The sequence below is a fragment of the Notamacropus eugenii genome, chromosome 1 (genome assembly GCF_028372415.1).
Source record: "Notamacropus eugenii isolate mMacEug1 chromosome 1, mMacEug1.pri_v2, whole genome shotgun sequence".
NCBI lineage: Eukaryota > Metazoa > Chordata > Mammalia > Diprotodontia > Macropodidae > Notamacropus > Notamacropus eugenii.
In genome coordinates, this window is record NC_092872.1 from 212,011,802 (window position 1) to 212,036,802 (window position 25,001).

The 25,001-nt window shown below is 39.5% G+C and overlaps 1 protein-coding gene across 50 annotated transcripts in view; it reads right to left on the bottom strand.

Moving 5' to 3' along the window:
- SORBS1 (sorbin and SH3 domain containing 1) overlaps nucleotides 1–25,001 on the bottom strand; it is a 296,548-nt gene that overhangs the window by 120,772 nt on the left and 150,775 nt on the right. For 37 of the 50 annotated variants that reach the window (XM_072625894.1, XM_072625999.1, XM_072625919.1 and 34 more), the window contains 6 exons: nucleotides 24,581–24,639; nucleotides 21,832–21,900; nucleotides 17,756–17,851; nucleotides 15,606–15,725; nucleotides 1,382–1,408; nucleotides 1,139–1,254 (listed from right to left, as the gene is read on the bottom strand). In XM_072625894.1, the coding sequence (XP_072481995.1) occupies nucleotides 1,139–1,254; nucleotides 1,382–1,408; nucleotides 15,606–15,725; nucleotides 17,756–17,851; nucleotides 21,832–21,900; nucleotides 24,581–24,590 (438 nt within the window). In that variant the 5' untranslated portion in view covers nucleotides 24,591–24,639. The remainder of the gene's footprint in view (nucleotides 1–1,138; nucleotides 1,255–1,381; nucleotides 1,409–15,605; nucleotides 15,726–17,755; nucleotides 17,852–21,831; nucleotides 21,901–24,580; nucleotides 24,640–25,001) is intronic. The other 13 variants (XM_072626096.1, XM_072626079.1, XM_072626112.1 and 10 more) reach the window with 1 other exon arrangement.

A 25,001-nucleotide genomic window follows, 5' to 3' on the forward strand; every position in this document is an offset into this window, starting at 1 on the left:
CAGGAGCTGTAGCTAGGATTGTTTGCCTATAGTGCTAATTCTTACTTCTAACTGACCCCAATCACTCAACAGAGAGAGAGCAGGAAGACTGCACAGAAAGCCAGCAGATGCCCAGACTCTTATCTGAGGAAGTGGGGTGTGTATGTGTGTGAATGTGGGGGAGATCCATAGGAACTCCAACTGCAGCTTCTACCTAGCTCCAGTCATATTAAAGCCTTTCACAACTGGGCTCCACTCTCTTTCCAGATCGATTACGTCTCTTTCACGCACTCCTCATTCTGGCCAAACTGGTCTGTTGACTATTGTTCCATGGACACAACATTATATCCCTGACCTCCAAGCCTTCGCCAATTGTCCCCCCCACCCTTCAGATGCCCATGCTTGGAACACTCTCTCTCCTCTCCTTCTGCTTATAGATATTCTAGTTCCCTTTCAAGACAGCTCATGGCATCTCCTCCACAAGCACTTTGCTGCTTATCCAGTCATTAATGCTTCCTGTCCTGACAATTACTTTGCTATATGGTCATAGTTACCTAGCTATACACAGGTTGTTTTCACCAAGAAGAATATAAACTCTTTGAAGGCAAGAACTATTTCTCTTCTTTTCTTTCCTTTTTCTCTTCTTCCTCTTTTTTTTTTTTACCTTTCTTTGTATCCCCAGCACTAAGTACAGTGCCTAGCACATACAAAATAACTGGCCATTGACTGACTGACGGATTTGAACCCTAGATAATTAACAGAATGATCACAGCACTACCCCTCATATAAATATAGGCACTGATAAAATTTAAAATGAGCTTGAACTGTTTCCCCCATTTGCTTTTATATAGTTTTTTTTTAAATATTCTCTTCCAGAACTTTTTTCCAAGTGTCAAAGAAACTCTGGGGGATCAAAGGAATCAAGAGAGCACACTCAAATCCCCATGTGTACACAAGTGAACCCCACCATTAGATAACTATTCAATCCTCACTTCTCTTTAGCCCCCAACTTTTTTTGACTCTGTTTCTTGGAGAGAGCTTCCATTGGTCCAGGCGCTTACATTAGGACCTATCCACGCAGCTGTGCCTCTAAATCCAAGGCACAGAACAGTGCCCTCTGATCGCTTTGCACCCAGCCCTCGGACACACTTCCGCCTACCTGGGACTTGCTGTCAGAAGGAAGATTGGGATGCACACTTCGGTAGCCCTTGGCAGCCAGGGAAGAGGGTTGGGCATTTCCGTTGGTATCCGCATTAGAGGACAGTCTCCACTCATCTACAGGATGAAAGAGTACTCCAGGTCACCAGGAATTCTCCCTGGTTCAGGGTGGGGGGGTGGGGGGAAAGGTTTCCATAGGCACAAGTGGAATGCAATGAGACAGATCATTCAAAAGCAAGCTTACCTGTGGGTAAATTTTCTGGCTCCAGACCTAAGGGGTATCACGCAGATGATGAAAGAAGAACAAGAAAAAGAAAACAAAACAAAAACAAAAAAACAAATGGTTATGTTTGCAGGAAACCAGCATACACTTCGACCAAAGGAGAAACCCCAGCTTCCTGATTTCAAACACAAAATGCCTTCAGTCAGGATGGCCTAATTACCATAGGAACGAGCTCTAGCCATGATGTGCTCAGTGTCTCTGACCTTTGAAAACACAAGGCTCACATTCATAGCAATGAAGAAACAATTGTCCCTTGACATTCCTCTTTTGCAGACAAAAAAGCAACAGAACTCTCTTCTCCAGAGGCACAATTCACTCACTCACATTTCCCTCTTGAAGCCCGATGTTAGTAAAAGAAAGAACCCTCCTAATTCTAATTAACACTACTCAGCTAACATTTCAGATTCTCAGAACTATATCAAACAGAAAGGTGGTTTTCGGGGGGATGGTTTTTGGGTTTTTTTTTTTAAGAGGAGGTAGTGAGTTATTGGGGAGATCTTTTTCCACCTTATTTTTCCTTGCTTTTAACTAGCTTAAAAATATCAGATCCTCAAATCTGGCTGCCCTGCTATTGTTTCTATCACACTTTAAGTCACCCCATCTCTCTGTGATAAGATCCCACTACATGAAGCTTTCTTGTCCTTCCTCCATCTCTTCTTACAAACCCTGGACCTCTTCTATTTACACCATCCCCCTACCTCTTTTCTAATTGCCAATGATACTTATAAGGTCAAATTTGTGGATGTCACATGACAAAGAAGGAGAGCTAATTCAATGAGTGCCAGAAAAGGGATCCAAAAATATCTAATCAATCAAGACCTTATAAGGATGGGCTAATTCTAATAAGAAGAAATTGTTTAGGGATTAATGGAGAGTCTTTATTTGGATTAAAAAAATCAAGTGCACAAGTACAGAATAAGAATGATATGGCTAGACAATAGTAGGTGCAAAAAAGATCTGGGGGGCTTCATGGAATGGAAGTTCAATGAGTTAAGAGAATAACATGGCAAGCCAAGGAAATAATATCACCTTGGGCCATATTAATAGAAATACAGGCAAGGTTATAGCTCTGCTGTATTGTACTCTTGTCAGACTATATTTAGAAGATTATATCCAATTCCAGACATCATATTTTTAAAGGACATAGTGGCTATGTCATAGGTAAACTAGAGTGAAGAGAAGAATTGATCAACTGAAGTGACTGAAAACACAGCCTATGAAGACTGGCTGAAAGGACTAGGTTATGAAGAGCTTTAAAAGCCAAACAAAGGGTTTAGAATTTCTTGAGAAGGGGGGATGTTGGACTCTTGGAGGGGTGGGTAGGTTAAGGAATAAGAGGACAAGGCAGTGACAAAGTAAAGCTGAGGAGTGAGGAGGGATAAGGAATAGGGTGAGAAGGAAAAATAGGGAGTAAGAAAAATACACAATAAGTAAGTACAGCTTAGAATGTGAATGGGATGAATTGACCCATAAAATGGAAACAGATATCAGACTAAAAATTTGAATTCAGCAATATGTTGCTGTCAGGAAATGCTTTAAAAATGAGAGATATACACAATGATAAAATATAGGTCAGGATCAGAATTTATTATGTAAAAAAAGCAAGGGTAGTAATCATGATCTCAAAGTTAAAGCTAAAATAGATTTATTCAAAAGAGAAAATGAGGGAAACTACACTATATGTCAGCAATATTATTCAATATTGTTTTAGACTATTTGGAATAACTAGACGCTATAAAATATCTGAGAGCATACCTGCCAAAATACACACAGGAACTATATGAACATAAACATAAAACACTTTTTATACAAATAAAGTCAGATCTAAATAATTGAGGTTATATTTATTGTTCACGGAGAAGTAAAGCCAATATTAAAAAATGACAATTTTATCTCATTAATCTATTTATTCAATATCATCCCAATTAAATTACCAAAAACTTATCTTATTGAAAAAATAACAACAAATTCATTTGGAAGAACAAAAGGTCAGGAACTTCAAAGAAAAAGAAAGATATAAAGGAAGCAGATTCAGCAATATCAGACCTTAAACAATATTACATGACAGCATTGTTGAAGTAAAAAATGGATAATTTTGGTTATTTTAAATTAATTAAAAGTTTTATCATATAAATGAAACCTATGCAGCCAAGAATAGAAAGAAAGCAGAAAATTGGGGAAAGATTTTCATAGATAATCTCTCATGATGTGACTAGGTTGGAATATTTCTGTGATGTAGGAACTGATGAGCTGGTTGACTTAGAAAAACATGGAAGGATTTGGAATCATGAAGATGCTATCTACCTTCAGAAAAACAGATGAAAAGTGAAAATAAGCATAGTATAGTTTTACATATATGTATATAAGTGTATATGTGTGTGTTTATATATATATCTATGTGTAAATATAATAAAATTTGGACTTATCTTTTTCTATTACCCATGCATCTATGTATATGTATATATGTATTTTTTTTTAAGGAAAAAAGTTTATAACAAAATAGCTTAAAAGTTAAATAGGCTTCTTTGGGAGGTAGAAAGTTCTCTATTTCTGAGTGTCTTCAAATGGAGACTAGAAGATCACATTTGAGGTGTGTTGTGGAGGTGAGACCTGGCCAGGTGTGGGTTGCACAAGATGATCTCAGAGATTCTATTACAACATATGAATGTCTGCCCCGCCTACCTCAATGAGTTTTTTTATGGAACAGTTCTGCATGGCATAAGGTGTTAGACCAACGACAGGTTATTGTTATTAGTCTCTTGTCTATCCATCCCTGTACTCCCATGCTCTGCTTTATGACTGCTATTCCATTTCCAAACAGATGAAAAGACAGCAATATTACTGCTGGTGCTCCATATTTCCTCTGCGCACAACTTGGAGTCCAAGGGGGCTACAAGACACCTGAGAATGTGCTTCCAGGGGAATTGAAATATGTGGGAAATTAAACAATAAGTAAACACTCAGGAAAGGTAAAAAGATACCATCTTGTTAGAACAAGAAGGAAATGGAAGTGTGGGGAGAAAGGATGATACATGGTATAACAGAAAAAGATAAGTCCATGTTTTATTAAATTTGAATGAGGTATATTAGAAAGTCAAAATCAATCTTGAGTGTTGAGAGGGAGCCAAAAACCCCCATGAATTTGAGCTTATTTCCTCTTTCTGAAGTCAAACATGTAGTGACTTAGTTAACAAATGTCTTTTATGTCTGACTGATTTCTCAATTGTGACAATGTAAACATGGGCACTTAAAGCAAAACCTCAGGTATCCAGAACTTTAGAGAAGGCAATATTCTGAAAAGTTTTCTGGATAATGGAGTGTTTTTTAAACCATTAAGCAGAAGAATTTGTATTTAAATAATTTTGGATGAAAATCTCTCCAAACTGCAGTATAGACAGCATTAAAGATTCATGGAATCTCAGTTAGATGGAAGTCAAAGAGAATCTAACCCAGTTTGTACCCTAACAAGAATTTTGTCTTCAATAACACACCCAACAAGTGGTCATCTAGCCCTTGTCTGAAGACTGCTAGTCAGAGGGAGTCAACGACCACATTAGAATTGTTCTCATTGTTAGCAGGTTTTTCCTTACATAGAGCCATCTGCCTCTCTCCAATTTCCACCCATTGTTCCTAATTTTATCCTCCACCTTCTTCAACTAAGCATGTTAAAAGCAACACAACCTTTTCCTGATGACTCAGGGTTACCATGTTGAATATCAATTATTATACTGCACAAAAATTCCTTCAGGGTGCTTGCCCCATGGGTTAACTAACTCTAAAAGGTTGGACTTTTAAAAGGTTTTATGTTAGATTTTATGGGGAAGGGGAGGCTGGTCAAAGATACTGCCACTATTTTCTATTGTCAGTGTATCTGCCTTTTTTTTTTTTTCCCACTTGTAATCTGCATATAACTATACTTTTAAAGACTTAGCTACTAAATTACAGATAAGTTGTGATCTGAGTCAGTCAGGTTGCATATATTAAGTGCCTACTAGGGGCCAGGCATGGTGGAATTCCTATAATGATGAAAGCTCTGATGCTCGATCTGTTGATACAATGTTGTATTATTTCTAACAACATGGATTATCTCTCAAGTAAAGCTTCCTATCTGTGTGACGTGAGGAAATTACTTCATTTCTCTGGGCTCCACACTTGTTCATCTATAAAATGAAGCTGATATTACTGGCAGCACTCACCATCCCTCCCAGGACTCTTTTGAAGTTCAAATGAGATAATAGTAAAGCATTTTGCAAACCTTAAAGCATTTTGTAAATATGAGTTATTATTGTGGATGTTACAAAAAAAAAATAGTAGAAAAGGAAAGTACAGAAGGAATCTTGATCACAAGGTTTCCAAATATCACTTTCCTTACTGTTATTTTCAAGACCATAAGATCTTTTAAAATTTTCTCCCCACTCTTACTCTTCAAGGTGAGCATGTCTTGTCAATTTATAAGCTCTTCTGCTGTTTGCTAAAGATCTCATCATTTCCAGATGTTTTATGTCCTTCATCTCTTTGATATTCCTCTCTACTTCACCAAGGGCCAGGTGACATTCTGAGGTAAGCACAAAATAAAAATGAAGATGCCTTCCTTCTGGAGAGTACTTTGTTTGTACTGTTCAAAGTGCTTTTTCATACATCATGTCATTTGTTCCTCACAATAATTTAGCTTCACTGAGTTCCTTCAAGTGCCTGCTAAAATCTTCCCTCATCCCCCTTAATGCTAGCGCCTTCCCTCTGTTGATTATTCCTAACTTGCCCTGTATGGATCTTGTTTGTATATGCTTTTTTGCATATTATCTCTCCCATTAGACAGCGAACTCTGAGAATAGGGACTGTCTTTTGCTTTTCTTTATGTCCCCAGTGTTTAGCACAGTGCCCAGAACATGGGAGCTGCTTAATAAGTGTTTATTGACTGACTAAGGTTTTAGGGCCAGTTATCATTATCCCCATTTTACAGACTGGAAAATTTCACAGGTTAACTGGCTTGTCCACAGAGACCTCTGTACCAAGCTGGAACTGCAGCCCAGGGTCTAACTCTTGGTCCAGTGGTCTTTTTAGTATACCACAATGCCCTTCTCTTCATAGAATCTTTAAACCATTGAAGCATTAATCGAGAAAGTTTTAACAATAATCTAATTGTTGTTCTCTCATTTTTCAGTCACGTCCAACTCTTTGTGACCCCACTCGAGGCTTTCTTGGCAAAGATGCCGGAGTGGTTTGCCATTTCCTTCTCCATATCTTTCTAACAACCACTAGTAACTCTCTAATCTATAATCAGAACTTGCTCTATCTTCTAATATAAAGGGGGAAATGATGTAATCATATAGCAATACAGAGCAAGAAGAGGTTTTGGAGATCATCTGAGTTAGGAGTTCTTAACTTGGGGTCCAAAATTGGTTCTTTTTGAAATTCTTTATATTTTATCTTACGCATTTAAAACTTATCCTGAGAAGCATCTGTAGACAAACTGCCAAAGGGGTTCATGATAAAACAGAGATTTTTAAAAGCCACTGTAGGTCAATCTCCTCATTTGACAAATCCTTAAATAGCTTGATTTGGATTTTTGGCAACTCTGAAGAGGCCTTATATGTTAGCAAGATGCTTAGTTCCTTTTGCCTCATCTTTCCACCACCTGGTTTTCATATCACAAGTCCTTCTTGGGCTTCAACCTAGGTCTGTTGACAATTCCTTCTCTTTTGCCTTGAACCAATGCCATTTTTTTCAGTGTTCATAAGATTTTGCATGGATCAATTCTTGGATGTACGGATAATTCCCTTTGAGCTAATCTTACTGCTTTCCAGTACAGCATCCAAAAGCTCTTTAATGGGCCCTAATAGGGGAGTTCTGAGCATTCCAAGTCTTATTTATACCCTTCTGCTGGCTTTGATTAATTTGCTTCCACTTCCCCTTATGCACTGGTCAAAATGAATGATTCATTTGAATCTTTAAATCCTTCAGTGTTAATTTTTTGTGGACATTCCTTCTGAGACTTCTTTTGTTTCCAAGCTAATTTGAGGAAATAAGTCAATGATGAGTCCAAGAATCTTCACTTGCATGTAGAGGCTGTCAGGCAACCATGGTGAGGCAAAAATTCAAGATGAGTGAGCTATTAGCATTGGTGTGAGGAAAACAGGCTTAATTGAAGTGGAATCAAAGAATAATTTTAGAAGGCAGATGATAGTTAGAATATAGGAATGAGAATCAGGCAACAAGGTGTTAACGAGACAGGAAATTTAGCACCCACTAAGATTTCAGACTTTCTGCCTCCTCATAAGAAAAAGCACTAGTGTAGAGACAAGGGTGGAGACAATTTAGAAAAGAAGGATGAGCCAACAAGTTGGTCTTCAAGGACCCACATCTGGACAGGAAATGAGATTTTAAAATTCAGAAGCCAGACAGACAACATTCCCCTTATTCTAGGGTGGGACCATAGACATGCTTCTAAAGAGACCAGGAACAGATGTTACTAGAGCTTTCTCAGAATGAGGGGAAGGAAGTGGGCTCAGGTCAGAAGACCAAGGTTTCTTTAGCAATCTGGTAGTACTATAGAGTGGAAAGAACATTGAATACTTCCCATCTTTTTATATAAATACACACTGGGACCAAGATGGTCTTCAGCAAGTGACTTATATTCAGTGACACTCAGTATCCTCACCTATAAAATGAAGGGATTAGATGACATCTAAGAATTTCTCCAATTCATCATTCATAATCCTTTGATTATTTTGGGGAACTCAGAAATAAATGATCTAGAGTCAAGCTACCACTTGGAGGAAGGAGTCAAAGGGTTCAAGCTATTTACCAAGCTCAATGTGTCTCTCCCTCTTCTCCCTTCCCCATCCCATGTCACAAAAGTGTTGTGGTAAAGATCAAATGAGATAACATACATACTTTGTAAGCTTTAAAACTCGGTATAAATGTAAGCTAATTGTATTGCTCAGAGATACCATCCATGCTCACACTAAATAAACTAAAATTTATTTGTTGATGAATCAACAAATGTAGTTCTTCAGTCTGAGATTCTTAGATATGAGACAATCTAATTCTAATCCAACCACCTTCATTTGATATATTAGGAAACTTAAGGCCAGAGAGATGAAGTGGACTGTCATAAAATCACAGGCTCATATATCAGAGAGATAGTTCTACAGCTGAAAGGGACTTCAGAGGCCATCTGGTCCAACACTTCCATTTTACAGAAGATGAAACTGAGGTCCAAGTCAGTTAAATGACTTGCCTAAGATAACACAACTAGCAAATAGTAACCCTGGGATTTTGACCAGTGTATTCTGACTCTAAATCTAGCATTCTTTTTTTGTTGCACCCCACTAAGTGGCTCACTTACTAAGGTCATCACTAGTAAGTGCCAAGTTCAAATATCCTAGGACTTGAACCCAGGACTCTAAGACCAGTGCTTTTTCTACTGCTTTACTATCTTTCCATAAATTCTTTAGAGGGGACTGACCTAAAGGACTCATTGGAATTCCTTCCTTTGGCTCAAGAGTTAATCTTGGGGATTCACGAGCTTTTTAAAAAAGTATTTTGAAAACTATATTTCAATATAATTGATTTCCTTTGTAAGCCCACGTATTTTTATTTGATGCTTTTCAAAGCACTATCCTGAAAAAAGGTCCACAGGCTTCACTAGAGTGCCAGAGGGGCACTAAGAACCCATGCTGTAATACTATGATACTGTTTGAGTAACAATATAACAATGTCAATCTGGTGTCTTTTATTCTCCCTAAATGAACAGCCCATCTCATTTTCTAGGTATTCATAAGACCAATGGTTTCCTTCATGCCACTTCTCATGGGCAAGCCATCACTGACAATGTGTTACAGTCTACTTAGACCCACCTTATGTCTTTCTATCGGCCTTTAGTTACCTGTCATTTTGATTTTCCTAAGCTCATGATATACCATAATCTACAGCCATATGGCATTGCTAAAAGAATGTTGGTGGTTAAAAAGATCAAGGCAATGAAATTTGGGAGCATAGAAACCACTGTAAAATTTCCCAAAGGAGATACAGCTCAATTGCTTCCTATAATTTATTTCTAGGACAAACTCCCTGTCTTTCTAAATCGTCTATTAGACATACCTGTAATAGAATTATGACTCAATGAGCTTCCCATAAAGCTCCATGTCATACCACCACCTAGGATATACCCATTTTTCACTTTCTTCGTTTTTCTGGTTTGGATGGCTAGACCAGTTTTTCCCCTTATAACAAATATGTAAATGCATAGTCAAGCAAATCAAATTTTCACATCAGCCACGTCCAAAAATACATGTCTAAACTTCCTCACTACTCTGTCAAAAGGTGGGTAACATGCTTCATAATCAGTCCTCTGTAATAATAGTTGCTTTTTATATTTGTCAGAATTCTCAAGTCTTTCACTCAAAAACTCTCTCAAGTTGTTCTTTAAAATTTTTATAATTTATGTATGTCTACATATTATTTTCCCATTTCTGATCACTTCACTCTGCATCAGTTCATACAAATCTTCTGACATTTCTCTAAAACTGTCCCTTTCACTGTTTTTTACAGTTAATAATATTCTATTACATTCATATACCATGATTTGTTTAGCTATTGCCCTATTGATGGGTAATCTCTTAGCATCAAGTTTTTTGACACTATAAAAGGAGCTGCTAGAAATATTTGTGCCCATACGGAGCCTCTCCCACCTCTTTGGATTTCTTCAGAGCATGAGTCCAATCTTTTCCAGAGGGCTACACATTTTACTAATGAGATTCTGCAGCGTTTTGGGACTCACAGCAATAAACAGCACAACATCAGCAAAGAGGAGCATTAGAACGGTTCCACTAACAGAGAATCTTTTTATCTGGATTCTATCCAGAACATCTTTCAAAATAGTCATGAATACCTTAGGTAAATATAATTCTCCATTTTATACCTCACTTGTCATCAATACTTAGTGAATCTTTGAACACAGTTATTTGGTGCAGTGGATAGAGTGCTGGGTCTGAACTCAGGAAGATAAATCTTCCTGAGTTCAAAACTGGCCTCAGAAACTTATTAGCTGTGTGACCCTAGACAAGTCACTTAACCTGTCTGCCTCAGTTTCCTCAACTGTAAAATAGAGATAATAATAACACCTGGGCAGCTAGGGGGCACCATAGTGCATAGAGTGCCAGGCCTGGAGTCAGGAAGACTCCTCTTTATGAGTTCAAATCTGGCCTCAGACACTTACTAGTTGTGTGATCCTGGCCAGTTCACTTAACACTATTTGCCTCAGTTTCCTCATTTGTAAAATGAGTTGGAGAAGGAAATGACAAGTTCTCCAGCATCTTTGCCAAGAAAACCCAAATGATGTCACAGAGAGTTAGACACAACTGAAAAAAACTGAACAACAACATCTCTATGGTCACAGTCACAGGGTCTCACTGAGTAATTTCAATCTGTGCAGAGAGGAGGAGAGCCTGTTAGACTTCATTGTGTTCTCCTGAGACAAATGATGTTCAAAGTCACTTAAATGTCTGAACAAATTGTAGCCATGGGTGGAACGGAATAATCCTGTTCTGTAAGAAAGGACTACATGATAAATACAGAAAAGCATGGCAAGACTTAAACAAACTGTTGAAAAATGAAGGAAACTGAACCAGGAAAACAATATGCACAATGACTATAAAAATATAAATGAAAGGAACAATCACAATACCATATAGAGTGAATATTACAGAACTATGAAGAAAAAACTTGGCCCCAAAGAAATCTCATAAGAGGACACCTTTGCAGAAGTGTGGAACATTGCAAAATAATGTTAAATCTTTTTCAATGTATTAGTTGGTTCAGTTGAATTTTTCAGTCTTCTTCCTCTTCCTCTTTTTCTTTTAAAAATTCTTTTTTTAAAAATAACGTATAGTTCTCTGGGAGCAGAAATGAAGGGATGTGGGGGAAATCTAGATAATGTAAAGACAAAAGAAAATTTTAAAAATCTATTTAAAAACCAACAAGCATCAATAAATAATAGTATTAGCAGAAGTTAATAATATTCTCTATGCCTCTGCCAGTTGTACAACCATGGAGATATGATTTACTGTTAAAAATCATCTGTGAAGGTGCCCACCTGCTCCCTTCACATCTTTTTTTTTTTTTTAATCGAAGATACCTTCTATGCATTCAGGTACCATTTTAGAAAAGGGAAAAGAGGCCTATGAATCATAAGATTTCCTCTTGGTCCTCTTTATTCTGAGGGTAGAATCATCATCTATGTTCTTTTTCACCCCTTTGGATTTCCTTCTCTTTGAAATCTCTCAAGTGCCTTTAGGATTGTGCCATCTTTAGGACAGATTCTGTCTATGTACCTATTTGGTCAGATCTGGATAATCTTCTCAGTTGTATCCTCTGAAATGTCACTGCCACACTCTCAATGGTGCATCAGGTCTGAGGATTCATGATTGTCATTAATGAAAATAGCTAACCATAAAAACTCTATCAGAACCACTCCATTTCATCCCTATTTCTTGTTGTCCTTCCAGTTTGAGCTACAAATGTTCTCAGGGTGATTTGGCTCAGCTGAATCTCATTTGTTTGGGTTAATTTTTTTTCCAATGACTTCTGAATCAATGCTACTTATGGTTTTCTGCCATCTTCCCGTCCGCTGCTTTGCAGATGAGTTTATACTCTAAGCTGATGTTGTTCATGACCTTCATGTCTCTTTGCTTGACAAGATTAAGCATTTGTTGGCTGGGGCTGATTCTGGGCTCCTTCAGTCTCCTTACTGGAGCCATTATTTTATTTTGGTTAAATGCCTCTGATAAAATCAGGACAGTGAGAATCAATGCCTTCACTTTTGACCATTTTTCTTTTCTTCATGGATATGACAGATTAATTAACTGGGTTTGCCGTCATAATATGCAACACATTCATCCCCTCCTTATTCCAGAATCATTCCAGGATTTAGAGCTGGAATGGACCTTGGAGGCCATCCTCTTCATTTTAGAGATGAGCAAGCTGAAGCTCCCCAAGGTTACATGACTTGACCAAGGTCAGACAGATATTAACAGAGGCAAAATTCAAACCCACATCCTCTGACTTCAAACCCATTGTTCTTTTCACTGTATCATGCTATCTCAGTTAATGTTTACTTAGCCAGTCAATGATCTGACTATACACCAGGTTGGTTCTGAAGTATCTGGATTATTACAAAAGATAAAATTGATACTTGGGCTGGGTCATTCACGGCAGTATGTTGAGGAGTCCTGGTGAAGAAGGAGCTAAAACTAAGGAATTAGAGCAAACAGAAATCAAGGGTCAGAGCCACAGTGGTAGTGGAGGCCAGATAAGCAAAGAGAGAGGAAAAAAATAGAAAAAAAACACCAGGTATTGCAGGCAGAGCAAGGTGGGAAGTTCAATGTCAGTGAAGACCTGGACAGCTTTAGGAGCTGGGAGGCATAACTCAACGTAGGTTAGACAAAGGATTAGATGGATGATCAGCAACTGGGAGATAAGCAGAAACTAAGAAAACCCCAATAAGAGTGGGGCATGCCAGGTGGACAGTCTGGTAGAACTAATGTATAGCAACAGCAATCATGAAAAGAACTTGATATTGAGGAAGGCTGGTTTCTCAGCCTGAGCTGTCATTCTTCTTCTTTTATCCTATTAAGAGCCAAACCCAAGCAAGCTGAGCCTACAGTCCCTTAGATCATGTTACATAAAAGCATCTGGCTAAGCAATGAGGGCAAGAAGTGTATGGCACATAAAGTTCTTACCAAAGATGATTTTCTGACATCTGGTCTTCCCAGACATTTTGGATACTGCTGCTAGACTGATTACCCACAATGGTTCAACCTATCATTGACCAGTCCTTTGAGCCCGTCCATGTGTGTGCAAGGCAAGTATGGACCAATAAGCTACTCCTACAATCCCATAAGTGGTCAAGGAGCCTGGATTTAAGATCAAGAAAACAGGCAGCCCTCCTTTGCCATCAATTGCTTCTCAAATTTCAAGCATGGACAAGGATACAGTCAAGACACAGTAGGGGGAGGACCAGTGCTAGGTATATTAAGAGGACAACCTCACTGTTCCCCAATGTTCCACACCTATTTCTGTTCCTTAGTATCATTACTTACTATTTTAATGACAGGACTACCTTGCTAGTTCACTTCAGCATATCATGTTCTATTACTCATAGTTCTTAATCTGTCTGTTATTTCCCATCTTGTATTTGGGTAATTTGGTGTTTCTCCTTAAGTACTAGCCCCATATTTGCCTTACTAAAAATTCATTTTTGCTCCCTGCTAGCCCTGCCAAGTTATCTTGTGTTTATATGTTTATTTTTTATGCAATTTTGTATAAATAATAAATTTACAGGTCATCTTCCTCTAGAAGACTATAGACTATAAACCACTTGAGGACAGAGAATGATTCTTTTTTGTCTTTTTATCCAGCTCTTAGCACAGTAGCACCTTGTAGTAGAGGCTTAATAAATACATTCCAACCAGATGGAGACTTCCATTGCTGTTCTCAGTCCCTGATTCCCAACTGAGAGATAGGAGGTCACTATGTGCCATGGATATGATATGGCAAACTGGAAAGTGTGTTGTCCATCTCCAGTACATATCTAAGATATGACAGATCTGCCAAGAATCACTACTGTAGTGCTACTGTTGTTGTGGAAGAAGACCATGGTATCAGCAAGGTGATACCATGACTTGCAAGTGGATTGGATTCAAGTGAGGGAGGGCTCTACAAAGACAAGAAGGAATCTGAAAGCATTTCAAGAACTGGGAGCTTCGGAGACCCTGGAGCTACACCAAGGTGGTGTTTCTTACTGAATAAGAGACCAGGATACAGAAAGCGAACAGATATTCATGGACATGATATCATGGAAATATGCTGCACATGTATAATCTATATCAAACTGCTTGCTATCTCAGAGTGGGGAGAGGAAAGGGGAGGAAAGAGAGAATTTGGAATTCAAAATTTTTTTAAAAACTAAGGTGAAAATTGCTTTTACATGTAATTGGAAAAAATAAAATATTGTTAAAGAGCTCAACTCATAGACCTAGCATCAATGGGGAAGATATGGTTAACTATGATGTATAGTAACAGAGGAACAGAATAGAGGAACCCATGAAATCTGAGAGACTGGCAACAGACTTGACAAACATCAAAAGAACTTTACAATCAATGTTGCATAGAATAGGAAAAAATTGCAATGTGGTCTGGAGGAGTGCAGTCAAGATGGTGAACTGTCTGGAAGCCATGACCTTTGAGAAACAGTTGATTTAAAGCAAGGATTCTTAGCTCAGAGGCCATGGACTTTTAAAAATATATATATTTTGATAACTACATTTAATATAATTTATCTTGCAATCACATATTTTATTTCAAGCCATTACAAATATTCTTCTGAGAATGGTTCCTAACCTTGCTAAAGGGGTCCTTGACAGAGAAAAAGTAAAGACAGCCTAGATCAGAGGGATTTTAGCCTTGTCACTACCAATGCCCCGCCCACCCTGGCCAAGTACCATTGCAGAATATGAGTACATATTGTTCCTAATCCTTAAATATCTGGACCCTAAGGACTCTTGGCTGGAGAACAGGGGGGGACCCCTTGAGTTACAAATCTGGCCATCTTCCAGAGAAGATTCAAGTTTCCTGACCCATACAGCTCCTTTCTTCCTGCCTCCAAAGTTGGCACTAGAATTGATCTCTGGTCCCCAGACTCTCCATTCCTCCCAAACCCAGTGTTTTCCTCTATTGTTCTCCTAAGGGGCTGGGTCACTGGTGATCTGGGCTACCCCACTCTTAGAACCAAGCCCTGGCAAAGCAATTCTCCCATTCCCAGCTGCATCCTAAATAGGCCCCACATTTTGGGAGTGGGGTAGGATCAGAAATGCTGGGTTGTCAACAGACATACATGCTGCCTCTTTTAAGTCACAAGCAATAATAAAGAGAAACTTGGCATTGCCCCAGAATGCCAGCTGGCATTCACATTGAGACACACAGGTACTGACTGATCTAAGACTGCATAGTGGTAGCAGCCAAGCTCAATGAAAAGCAGCTGAAGAGGTAGGTGCTTCCTGGGAGCACTGGAAGGTAGCTAGATAAGATATTTCAGATCCCTTTCAAAAGCAGCAAGATGGCATCCTACATCATCCCATTTCACTTTAACAATTACTGTCTGGAGTGAAGAATGCATCTGGCTTACTTTCTGAGAGCACGGTCTCCTGGGGGCTCACAGGGCTGGCACTTGGTGATTCCCTGTGTGTGGAAGACGCCCGGAGGGTCACCATTCCTTTTCCAGTGCAAATTTTGGTAGGGTCCATGTCTGGAAAGAAAAGACCCAGAGAAGAAGGCTGAAAAATGCAAAACAGCAGTGGGATAGAGTTGGCTAAGAAAACAGTAACAGATTGGAAGTCAATGGAACAAACTTACACCCCTGTGAATCCTTCAAACACTTTTACTGAAGCAAATTAACCTTTGTCTACAACTTTCTCCTTGGGAGGCATTCACAGTGTATTTATTGAAGGTGGGGGTTGGGTAGAGAATATCAAGGCAAACTGTGAAATCCAAATAGATGTAGGACCCCTATAGAGAGCTAAATCAGTCTTTACAACGTGAACCTGTTTATTCCCTTGACGAAATTCATTTTAGGTGTGTGTTTTCTCTATTGAGACTGAGAAAAGACTGAATAAGATTCTTCAAGCTTCATGACCATCCTTTTAATTTGGTACAGCAGGTCATGTATGAATTGTCAAGTCCAAGAGATACCCATCATCCTTCAGGGTTATTTTTTGTTGGGAAAAGAAATATCTCTTAGGACCAGATAGCCAAGATCCTAGATAAGACTAAACAGCAAAACAGCATAACCTGGGAAAAAATGCATCATGTTCAAGGTGTTAATAGTTCCCCCAAATGAAGAGAATTAGTGGAGTAATGTCCCTTAAAAGAAAATATCTAGAAACTCAACTTCCAAACCCATCTGAGTACAAGGCAGAAATGCCATGATCTCCTGTCTCTATTTATTTTCATACAGCCTTAAATGGTCCCCAAACACCTTTAAGAATCATCTGACTTGGAAAGATTTAAAAATAAGTCACAATAAATTTGGTCTGAATTGATCATGAGCTGAGGCAGACAGGTATAGAAGGTAAGGTTGATTGTCTTCAACAAGGTTGAGTTATGGTCAACTTCAATTATCTTTGAAGCCTCATTCTCTGCTTTGCTCCTATTCCCTTTTCTGACCTAAGACAAGAGAGGGCATTGAGATTGATTTCAGGGAGTTTGCATTAAGTTGGAGTGAGGGGGCGCTGATCATTCAAGTCCACTCCCTTTCCTAATCCCAGGTCAGAGAAAAGTGAGACCTATTTCTATTTTGCATTTGACTAAGAAGAGTCCACTTTCTGATTTCCAAGGAGAAGTTGGTAGGTTCTGTGTGTCAGGACACATCTGCACCCAAATGCAAGTAAAACATTGCTGGTTCTTTCTCATTTAAGAAAAAAGTCAGGGAGGATGGGAAAGTTCAGTCAATTCATAGGTTAATCAATTAGCAAATCGATTTGTTTTGCTCATTGGAATGATGTAAACTTCGATAAATGTTTTTGGCCTGACCACATACTCATTTCTGCACAATGTAAGATTGGAGAATATTTTACTTTCAGCACATTTCCTGACACTCACATCTTGGACAAAGAGACAGGAAATTGCTGTAGCCTTAGCCTTAAGAGTAAGTAAGGCAAATGTGCTTTGGGAAATATCCTAATGAGCAAGGCCATGACTTGGTACCTACAAGAGACAAGTCTAGACAATCACTAGGGCAAGACTTGGGCGGGAAGTGGTGGAGTGGAGAACCAGAGCAGCCCCTTCAGATTCAGCTCAATGGAAGACCCCATCAGTTTTGCACCCAGACTGGAGTTCCATATCTAATGTAGGAAAAATGAGGGATGCTGGACAGTACTAAGTATTTCAGATCACCAAGTCCATCCTAGGGTTCATTTTGAACCCCTGACCCAACCCTCAAACTGAACTACCTTCTTAAAGTCAAACAATCTTTCATTCTCTTGGTTATTGTCAGAGCTTTTCTGGTTCATGGAAATATGCACATACGCACTCACACACGTACACTTACACATACCATTATGCGGAGAACAAAATTGAAAGGAATAAGAGACAGAATGGCAGAGAAAGGGAGAAAAGAGAGAGCATCTTTAGCATGCAAAGAAGGAAATGAAAAGTAAGCCTAAAAGTGTCTTTTAGAATGGATTAAGAAGTACAAAACATTCATTATCTGGAGGGAGGGTTAAAGGGAAAGGGGTGGAGAAGAAACCAAACCACCATGCCCACAGAGAGGAGAGATACCTGTAGGGAGGACTAGGCCAGAAGAGTGTGTCACTTTCTTCACAGGAATTATTTTAACAGCAGAAACAGAGCGTGCACGTAAAGGGTCACCAGTAGCTGAAAACACAAAAGGGCAAATGGTGCACCCAAAAGAACATTTGGGAAACATTCAGGCACTTGAGGAAATCAGCAATGACAAAAGGAGGAAGCTACACACACACACACACACACACACACACACACACACACACACACACACACACACACACACACACACACACACACACACACACACACAAATAGAACAATCCTAAGAGAGGGAGATGCAGCAAGTAAAAATAACTCCCTTCCCCTGGTGAACCCATGCACCGAGGCTGGGGAATCCTCCATACAATACCCACCGAAATGCAGGCGGCTCCCAGGGCAAGGCACAGCAGGGAGGTGATGGACGAGGGTGGCCAATGAAAAGGGAGTGCACACCTGCCCTTGAATATGGTGCCCCTCCAGAGAAGGCCTGATGGCTCCACATCTGAGATATTCACATACACCATAACCACCCCACTTTGGACCCCCATCACCTCTAATCTGAACTGCTTTTATATTCTGCCAGATCTCCTTCAAATAGCCCTTCACCTTCCCTATCCACCCTCGACAGAAGTGCCAAATTAATACTGCTAGAATATTCTTCTGACAACTGCTCAGGGAGCTCCAATGGTCCCCTACTGCCTCTGGGAACAAATAGAAACTTCTGTCTGGCATTGAAGGTCCTTCATTATCTTTCCAGAATGATTAGACATTACTTCCTAGCTTATCTAGCTCATTTGCTGCTCCTGGGATGCAACTCTTAATTTCCCATCTCCACACCTTTGCCTAGATTACTTTCCCTCCTCCCCCCTGACTCTTGGAACCTCCTATTTCCCTTTAAGGCTCAACTCCTACAATAAGGTTTCACTGATTCCCTCCAGTTGTTAATGACCTCTCCCCCTCTGAAGTGAATGTGAATTTATTTTGTATATGTCTCATGGGTATGGTATGCCTCACTACCTGCCCTTCAGAGAATGTGAATTTTTTGAAGGCAAGGGTGATTCTTTTTGTGTCTTTTTATCACCAAAGTCAAGCAAATAGTAGGTACTCAGTAATGATGAACTGAATTGGAGAGAGAGGCCCAGAAGGAAATGCTTTGGACAAGTGTGCCTGGGACAGCTGGAAGGTGAAAGAGAGTCTAGGGTCCATCCCAACTGCACTGCCCTAGTTTTCCTCACTTAGCTTTTGTACTTTCTTTTCCATTTGACCCAAATCCTTCATTCAATGCTAAACCTGGTAAGAGGCATCCTTGCCTCCTCTGTCTCTTGTTGCATCTGACAGAGTGATTTGGAAACCAATCTGTGTATGCTCCCAACCCCAATCCAATCAAGGGGGTTCAATTTTCTTACCACACTACTCAGCACCAGTAGTCAGAGGGGAATTAGTAGGAAAGGAATGAAGGGCAGAGACTCAGAATTGAGGACAGGGGCTGTCTTTTGTCTTCTTCTGTAGCTCCAGAATTTAATTAATTGACAATTAATTGGAAGGGACTTTTGAAGTCATCTTGTCCAACTCTCCCATTTCACAGGTGAGGAAGCTAAGGACTGGACAGGTCCCAAGATCACAGAAGTACTGCGGAGTCTTAAAGCTTCTGATTCAATGTCTCCATGAAGGAGTTTCCCATTTCATAGTTTTAGCTAACCCTTTATTAATAATTGATAATAATTTATTAACAATCACAACCTATTATTTTATTAACTATTATTTAATAAGGTTACTATTTAATAGGATGACAATGATTCTGCTAAATTGGTAGTGAGGAACAGGAGAGAGGAAGGTCAGTCCGTGGCCAACCCTCCAGCATCTTATATCCGTTTGAATTGACCCCAGCAGGTGACACAGCTTTGAGCATCAATATATTACCTATGGATTTCTGACCCTAGTCTCCCAACCAGGGAATGCTCTGAGCTGGGGAATATTGGTTCTCTTCCCTAACCTTGCTCCTGCCTTGCCTGATCTGGGTCTCTGGGGCTTCCAATTGAACTCAAGTGGGGAGAAAATGACTACTTTTCCTCTCCCCTCTTATCCCTGCCCCTGGCTCTATTGGAAGTGAGCTGGCAAGATTTCTGATGCACTCCCCCTCTCCCCCTACCTCTCTCCACCCCCCCGTACAAAGCTATTGTCATCCCTGCTCCCTGTAGACTTCTTCCTCTACTTTGAGACATCTCTCCCCTGGCTCCTCTTACCACATCCACACTATGAACTTCCCAGCTCTATCCTCCTCCACCTTGGCTCAAAATCCTGGGGACAGCCCTCCTAACACGGAGTGCTAAATGAGAGTAAGCACAGGGCCAGGCTTTGGCAGCAAACACCTTACACTCACAGAAATCTTCCCCACCATGTGCTAGGCCCTTCCTGGGTGCATCTCCCTCCTATGTCCCCTTCCTTTAGGCCAAACTATCTCCTTACCCCACAAAGAAAATTAATATGAATAACCGCAGTCACCCATGTGAAACCTTCTGGCACTGCTTTTTGAATGTCAAAATGTCTATCTGTGTTGTAATTAACTTTTTAAAAGCACCTCATCGACATGTAGTCTATGTACTTCTTCCTACCGCTGTGCGAGCCTGATGGCAGAGCTGACATCTCTGTGGTTAGCATTTATGGATTTTTATCACAAAGAAACACAAGTAAGGAATGCAGTGATTATCCTGATAAAGAGCATTCTCATATGTGATTAACTCCTCAAAGAATCAAAAAGGAATGTAATACGTTTCATGATAAAACTATACTGAACACAATTTAATTTTGTTTAATGACCTCAGGATCCTACCAGTTCGTTACAAATACCAATCATTAATCATGTCACTAAGTCATTGTGTGCCCTTAGGCAAGAGCCTCTGGCCTTAGTTTCCTCACTTATGAATAAGGACAACAAGCTACCCAAATTAGATGGGCTCTAAGGTCCCTTTCAACTGTCATGTTTTATAGTTCTACTGTGAATATAGGGGAAATGCTTCTTAATAGAGATTTGTAGTTGGTGACTTTCTTTTTTAATGACAAAACATACCACATCTCCTTTATTTAACCACAATTCATCACAGCATCTTTTTGAGAGAGGGATATATATTAATATTTTCACCGCAAAGTTGAAGAAAATGAGATTCAGAGATATCACCATATTAGATAACCTGTCCCAAGTCTTGCTCAGGCAATGATGATAGGACTGGGTCTTTTGACTCCTAGCCTGTTGGGGCAATAGTTCTTTTAAATCACTGGGCTAAAAGGGGTAGCCAAAACTATGAGGTAGGAAACTCCTCATCACTGTGGAGACAGTGAACTAGAAGTTTCGAGACTACACAGTACTTTTGTGATCTTGGGACCTGTCCAGTCCTCAGCTGTAAAATGAGAAGGTTGGACAAGATGATTTCAAAAGTCCCTTCCAATTTTAACTATATGGTCCCATAAATCATTTGTTGGGATAATGTGAAGAGGCTACATTCTTTGAGAAGGAGGTTGGACTGTATTACTTTTAGCTTCTTTGCCAAATGCAATATTCTGTGATTCGTGACAGAATACTTAATGGCATAGTAGAAAAAAGCAGTAGACCTGAAGCTGAAAATCTGAGTTCAAATCCAGGCTCAGACATTTCTAAGGTGTGCAAGTCACTTCATTTCTCTACACCTCAGTTTTCTCATTTGTAAAATAAACAGTGTAGACCAGATGACCTCTAAGGTCACTGCTGGCTCTACCATTCAGGGTTTGAGTGAGACAGTAAGAAACTTTAGAGAATTTAGAGAAGACCACCAAGGGAAATACTGAGCCAGGATTTTGGGGGACCACCTCATAGACCATCTTTGCCACTAGCTTACTGGTTTAACCTTGGAGGCAAGTCACTTTCCTTTTCTGTGCCTCAGTTTCTTTACCTGTAAAATAAAGGAATTTGCCTAGATTTCCTTCAAAATTCTAAGATCCCTCCTAGTCTTAACCACAAATTACAAATACCCGCTTGCTAAGCATTTTGCTATCCCATGCCCAGAACGGTAGGTCTTTGTTCTCGTCACTCTCCCTACCTTTTTCTTGACCATTACTGGTTGAGGTTAGCCCGTTTACCACGGTTTTGGAAATATCGACTTCGCATTCTGAAAAAAGAACAAAAGAGAAGAAAAGGCAGTGCAGAAAAGAGGATTAACAGCACATTCAGTTCAATCTACAAACCACTCCTGTGTTGCCCCAGACGATGTTTATTAAACTGGGAGTTACTATCCCTAGAGTATTGAGAGGAATGTCTGATGCTGTTGTGTAACCTGTGACTAGGAATTATATTACCCAGTAACAAGATGGTAGTGAATGTGTGTGTTGAGGGGAGGCGGCAGAGAGGGAGACACATGAACGTGAATGAAATAAGCCAGTCTCTTCCATCTAGACCAGGGTGGGGTACCTGCAGCCTCGAGGTCACATGTGGCCTTCCAGGTCCTTGGGTGTAGGCCTTTGGACTGAATCCAAGTTTTACAGAACAAATCCTTTTATTAAAGGGATCTGTTCTGTAAAGTTTGGATTCAAAGGATCATACTTGAGAACCTAGAGGGCCACATATAGCCTCAAGGCTGGAGGTTCCCCACCTCTGATCTAGACCCACCCCTCTCTGCAGTCTCCTTCCTATCCTTTAACAAATCTGTCAAAATATTATGAGGCATATTAAAACAAACAGTTTTCTGGTAATATCAGCCCCTAAGACCAACTCATAGCATTTTGGGGTGGGGAAGGGAGATCATTCAACCAGACGTAGAAATAATAATGGTTCATATTTACATAGCATTTCCCAGTTTACAAAGTTCTTTCCTCACAATAATCCTGTGAGGTGCTTTGAAAGTAACAAGCTGAGTTTATTGGGTACTTTAAAAAAATCTTTTTTTAAATTTTTTTAAAGATTTAAAGATTTTTTTTTAAATCTCTTTTTTCTATCTACTTTGTATATAGAAATGCTCCCCTTTTTGTGTGTATTCAAGAGCAGAATAAAACACAGTTTAAACAGTAACACAAGGAAGGAAATACAAAGGTAATATTCCAATTTTACAGATGAGGAAAGGTTTTGATACCCACCTATCGTCACATGGCTAGTAAGGAGAGGAACCAGCGCTCAAACTTTTGTCACTGGACATCCGGTGTTCTTTTCAGTAGAATGTAGAATACTCAAAGGAGCATAACGATGGTAACTGACATTTACATAATACTCTGGGGTTTGAAAAGTGTTTTACATACATTATTGCCCTAGAGTCCCAAAAACTTCCTACCTGAGAAGAGGATTAGTTGTTTTTCTATTTTTAATTTTCTCTCTATCCCTCCTACCTAGTACAAACCACTGGAATCAGAGGACCCAGGTTCAAATCCCATCTCTGACACTTACCTGCATAACCTCAAACAAATTTGTGGCCTTCTGAGGCCTCACTACACTGTTTATAAATGAGGAAGTTGAACTCAATAGCATTTAAGGACCCTTCCAACTCTAGGACTAGGATCCCAAAATCCTCAGGCAGCAAAGTGAAGTGGAGAATAAAGAACTAGGCCTTGGAGTGAAAATAATCTGGGTTCAAGTCCTCCTGCCTCTGATACACACTGGCTCACTGACCATGGGAAAGTTCCTTAACCTCTCAGCGACCCAGACAAGTGTCTAAGACTAAAGTATAAAGCAACTATGGAGCTGCATTGGTAGAAAAGTTTCTTATGCCAATTAAATTATAGATCTAGACATATATAAATGCTCAATTGCATTGAAATTCCACTATACTACAATCTCCTAGGACCATGAAGATGTCCCCTTTTTTGGAAGGAATGAGGAATTAAGAAAGGGGGGCAGATATGGAGTTGTAAGAAGAAGAATTTCGAGAACCATTGTCTTAGAATAGAAATCTAGCATCCCCTACCCAGTTCCCCAGTGGTGGTATGATTAGCTTTCTTCTCTTCTACCCCTTTCTCTAACTGGGAAAGTATTCTCTGGAATCACTGTGATGGCTACTGTCAAATTAGTTCAATCTCGATGCCCCTCCAGGACTGGGATAACACTTCTTCTATTGCCAATTCTCCATTTCTCAGATACCCTACCACCATTACCTCCATTACCCTTGTACCTTCCCTATGGTATACTTACCCAGGAAAGCTCCTGACCTTTGTGATAAAACTGACAGTCTGAGGCTAAGATGGTTGAATCTACTGACTTCACACAGGTTCATCTTTGCAGCCTGACAAAATATGGACCACATACCATCCTCTGCACATACCAGCATTTCTAACTGCAGCCCTCCTTAAAGCCATTGGTATTCTGTACTATTCTCCTTTTTTACTTTGCATATTAGGAAGACATGCAAACTGGGAGTATATTCAAGGCACATTCCATTACTGTGGATAAAGGGGAAGATATATTGCCCTTTGAGCATCCCTTTAATCAATATACACAGAACAACTATGGGTCCCATCTACTTGGGTTAGCTAATTTCACTGGAAAGAAGAAACAGTCTCATGGGCCTCAGAGGAGTATAAGGATGATAACTGACATTTACATAGCACTTTGAGGTTTGTAAAGTATTTTACACATATTATTGCCCTAAGGTCCCCAAAACTTATGGAGTATTATGGTTATTATAATATAGATGAGGACAATGAGACTGAGAAAGGTTAACTACTACTGAGGAAAACACAGCTAGTAAGTAAATGAGGCAGATTTCAAACTCAAGTCTTTTTGACTCTAAGCCCAGTGCTTTATTGGCAATACTGTGCAGCCACCCTACTTTCCAAGAAGAATCAGAAGGTTTCAAACAGACTTACCAGAGCTCATGATGGTAGAAGGGCTAGTTTTCGTTTTCAGCCAGGCACTGGTTTTCTCTCTGTGAAAAACAAAAAATCTTTTTGAGTTTAATAAATAAACTAGACTTCAGGGAGAATCTAGAGAATCTAGAATCTTAAAATTTAGAAGAGACTTCACAGATTATTTTTAAAGTAAATTAGTTGTTGAGCTTCAATCTCAAAGAGGATCAAAATGGTATCACTATGTTGAGGTCAAAGTACAATGTGTTTGTGGCTAATCAAATCAATATGAGCTCAGAAGGCTTTACACAGGGTAAAAACAGACTTCAGGGAAAATCCAGAGAATATAAAACATTAAAATTTAGAAGAGACCTCACAGATTATTTTTACGCAAATACAAGCTTAAAAATAACTAGTCTGCTATCCTCTTCCACTTTATGAG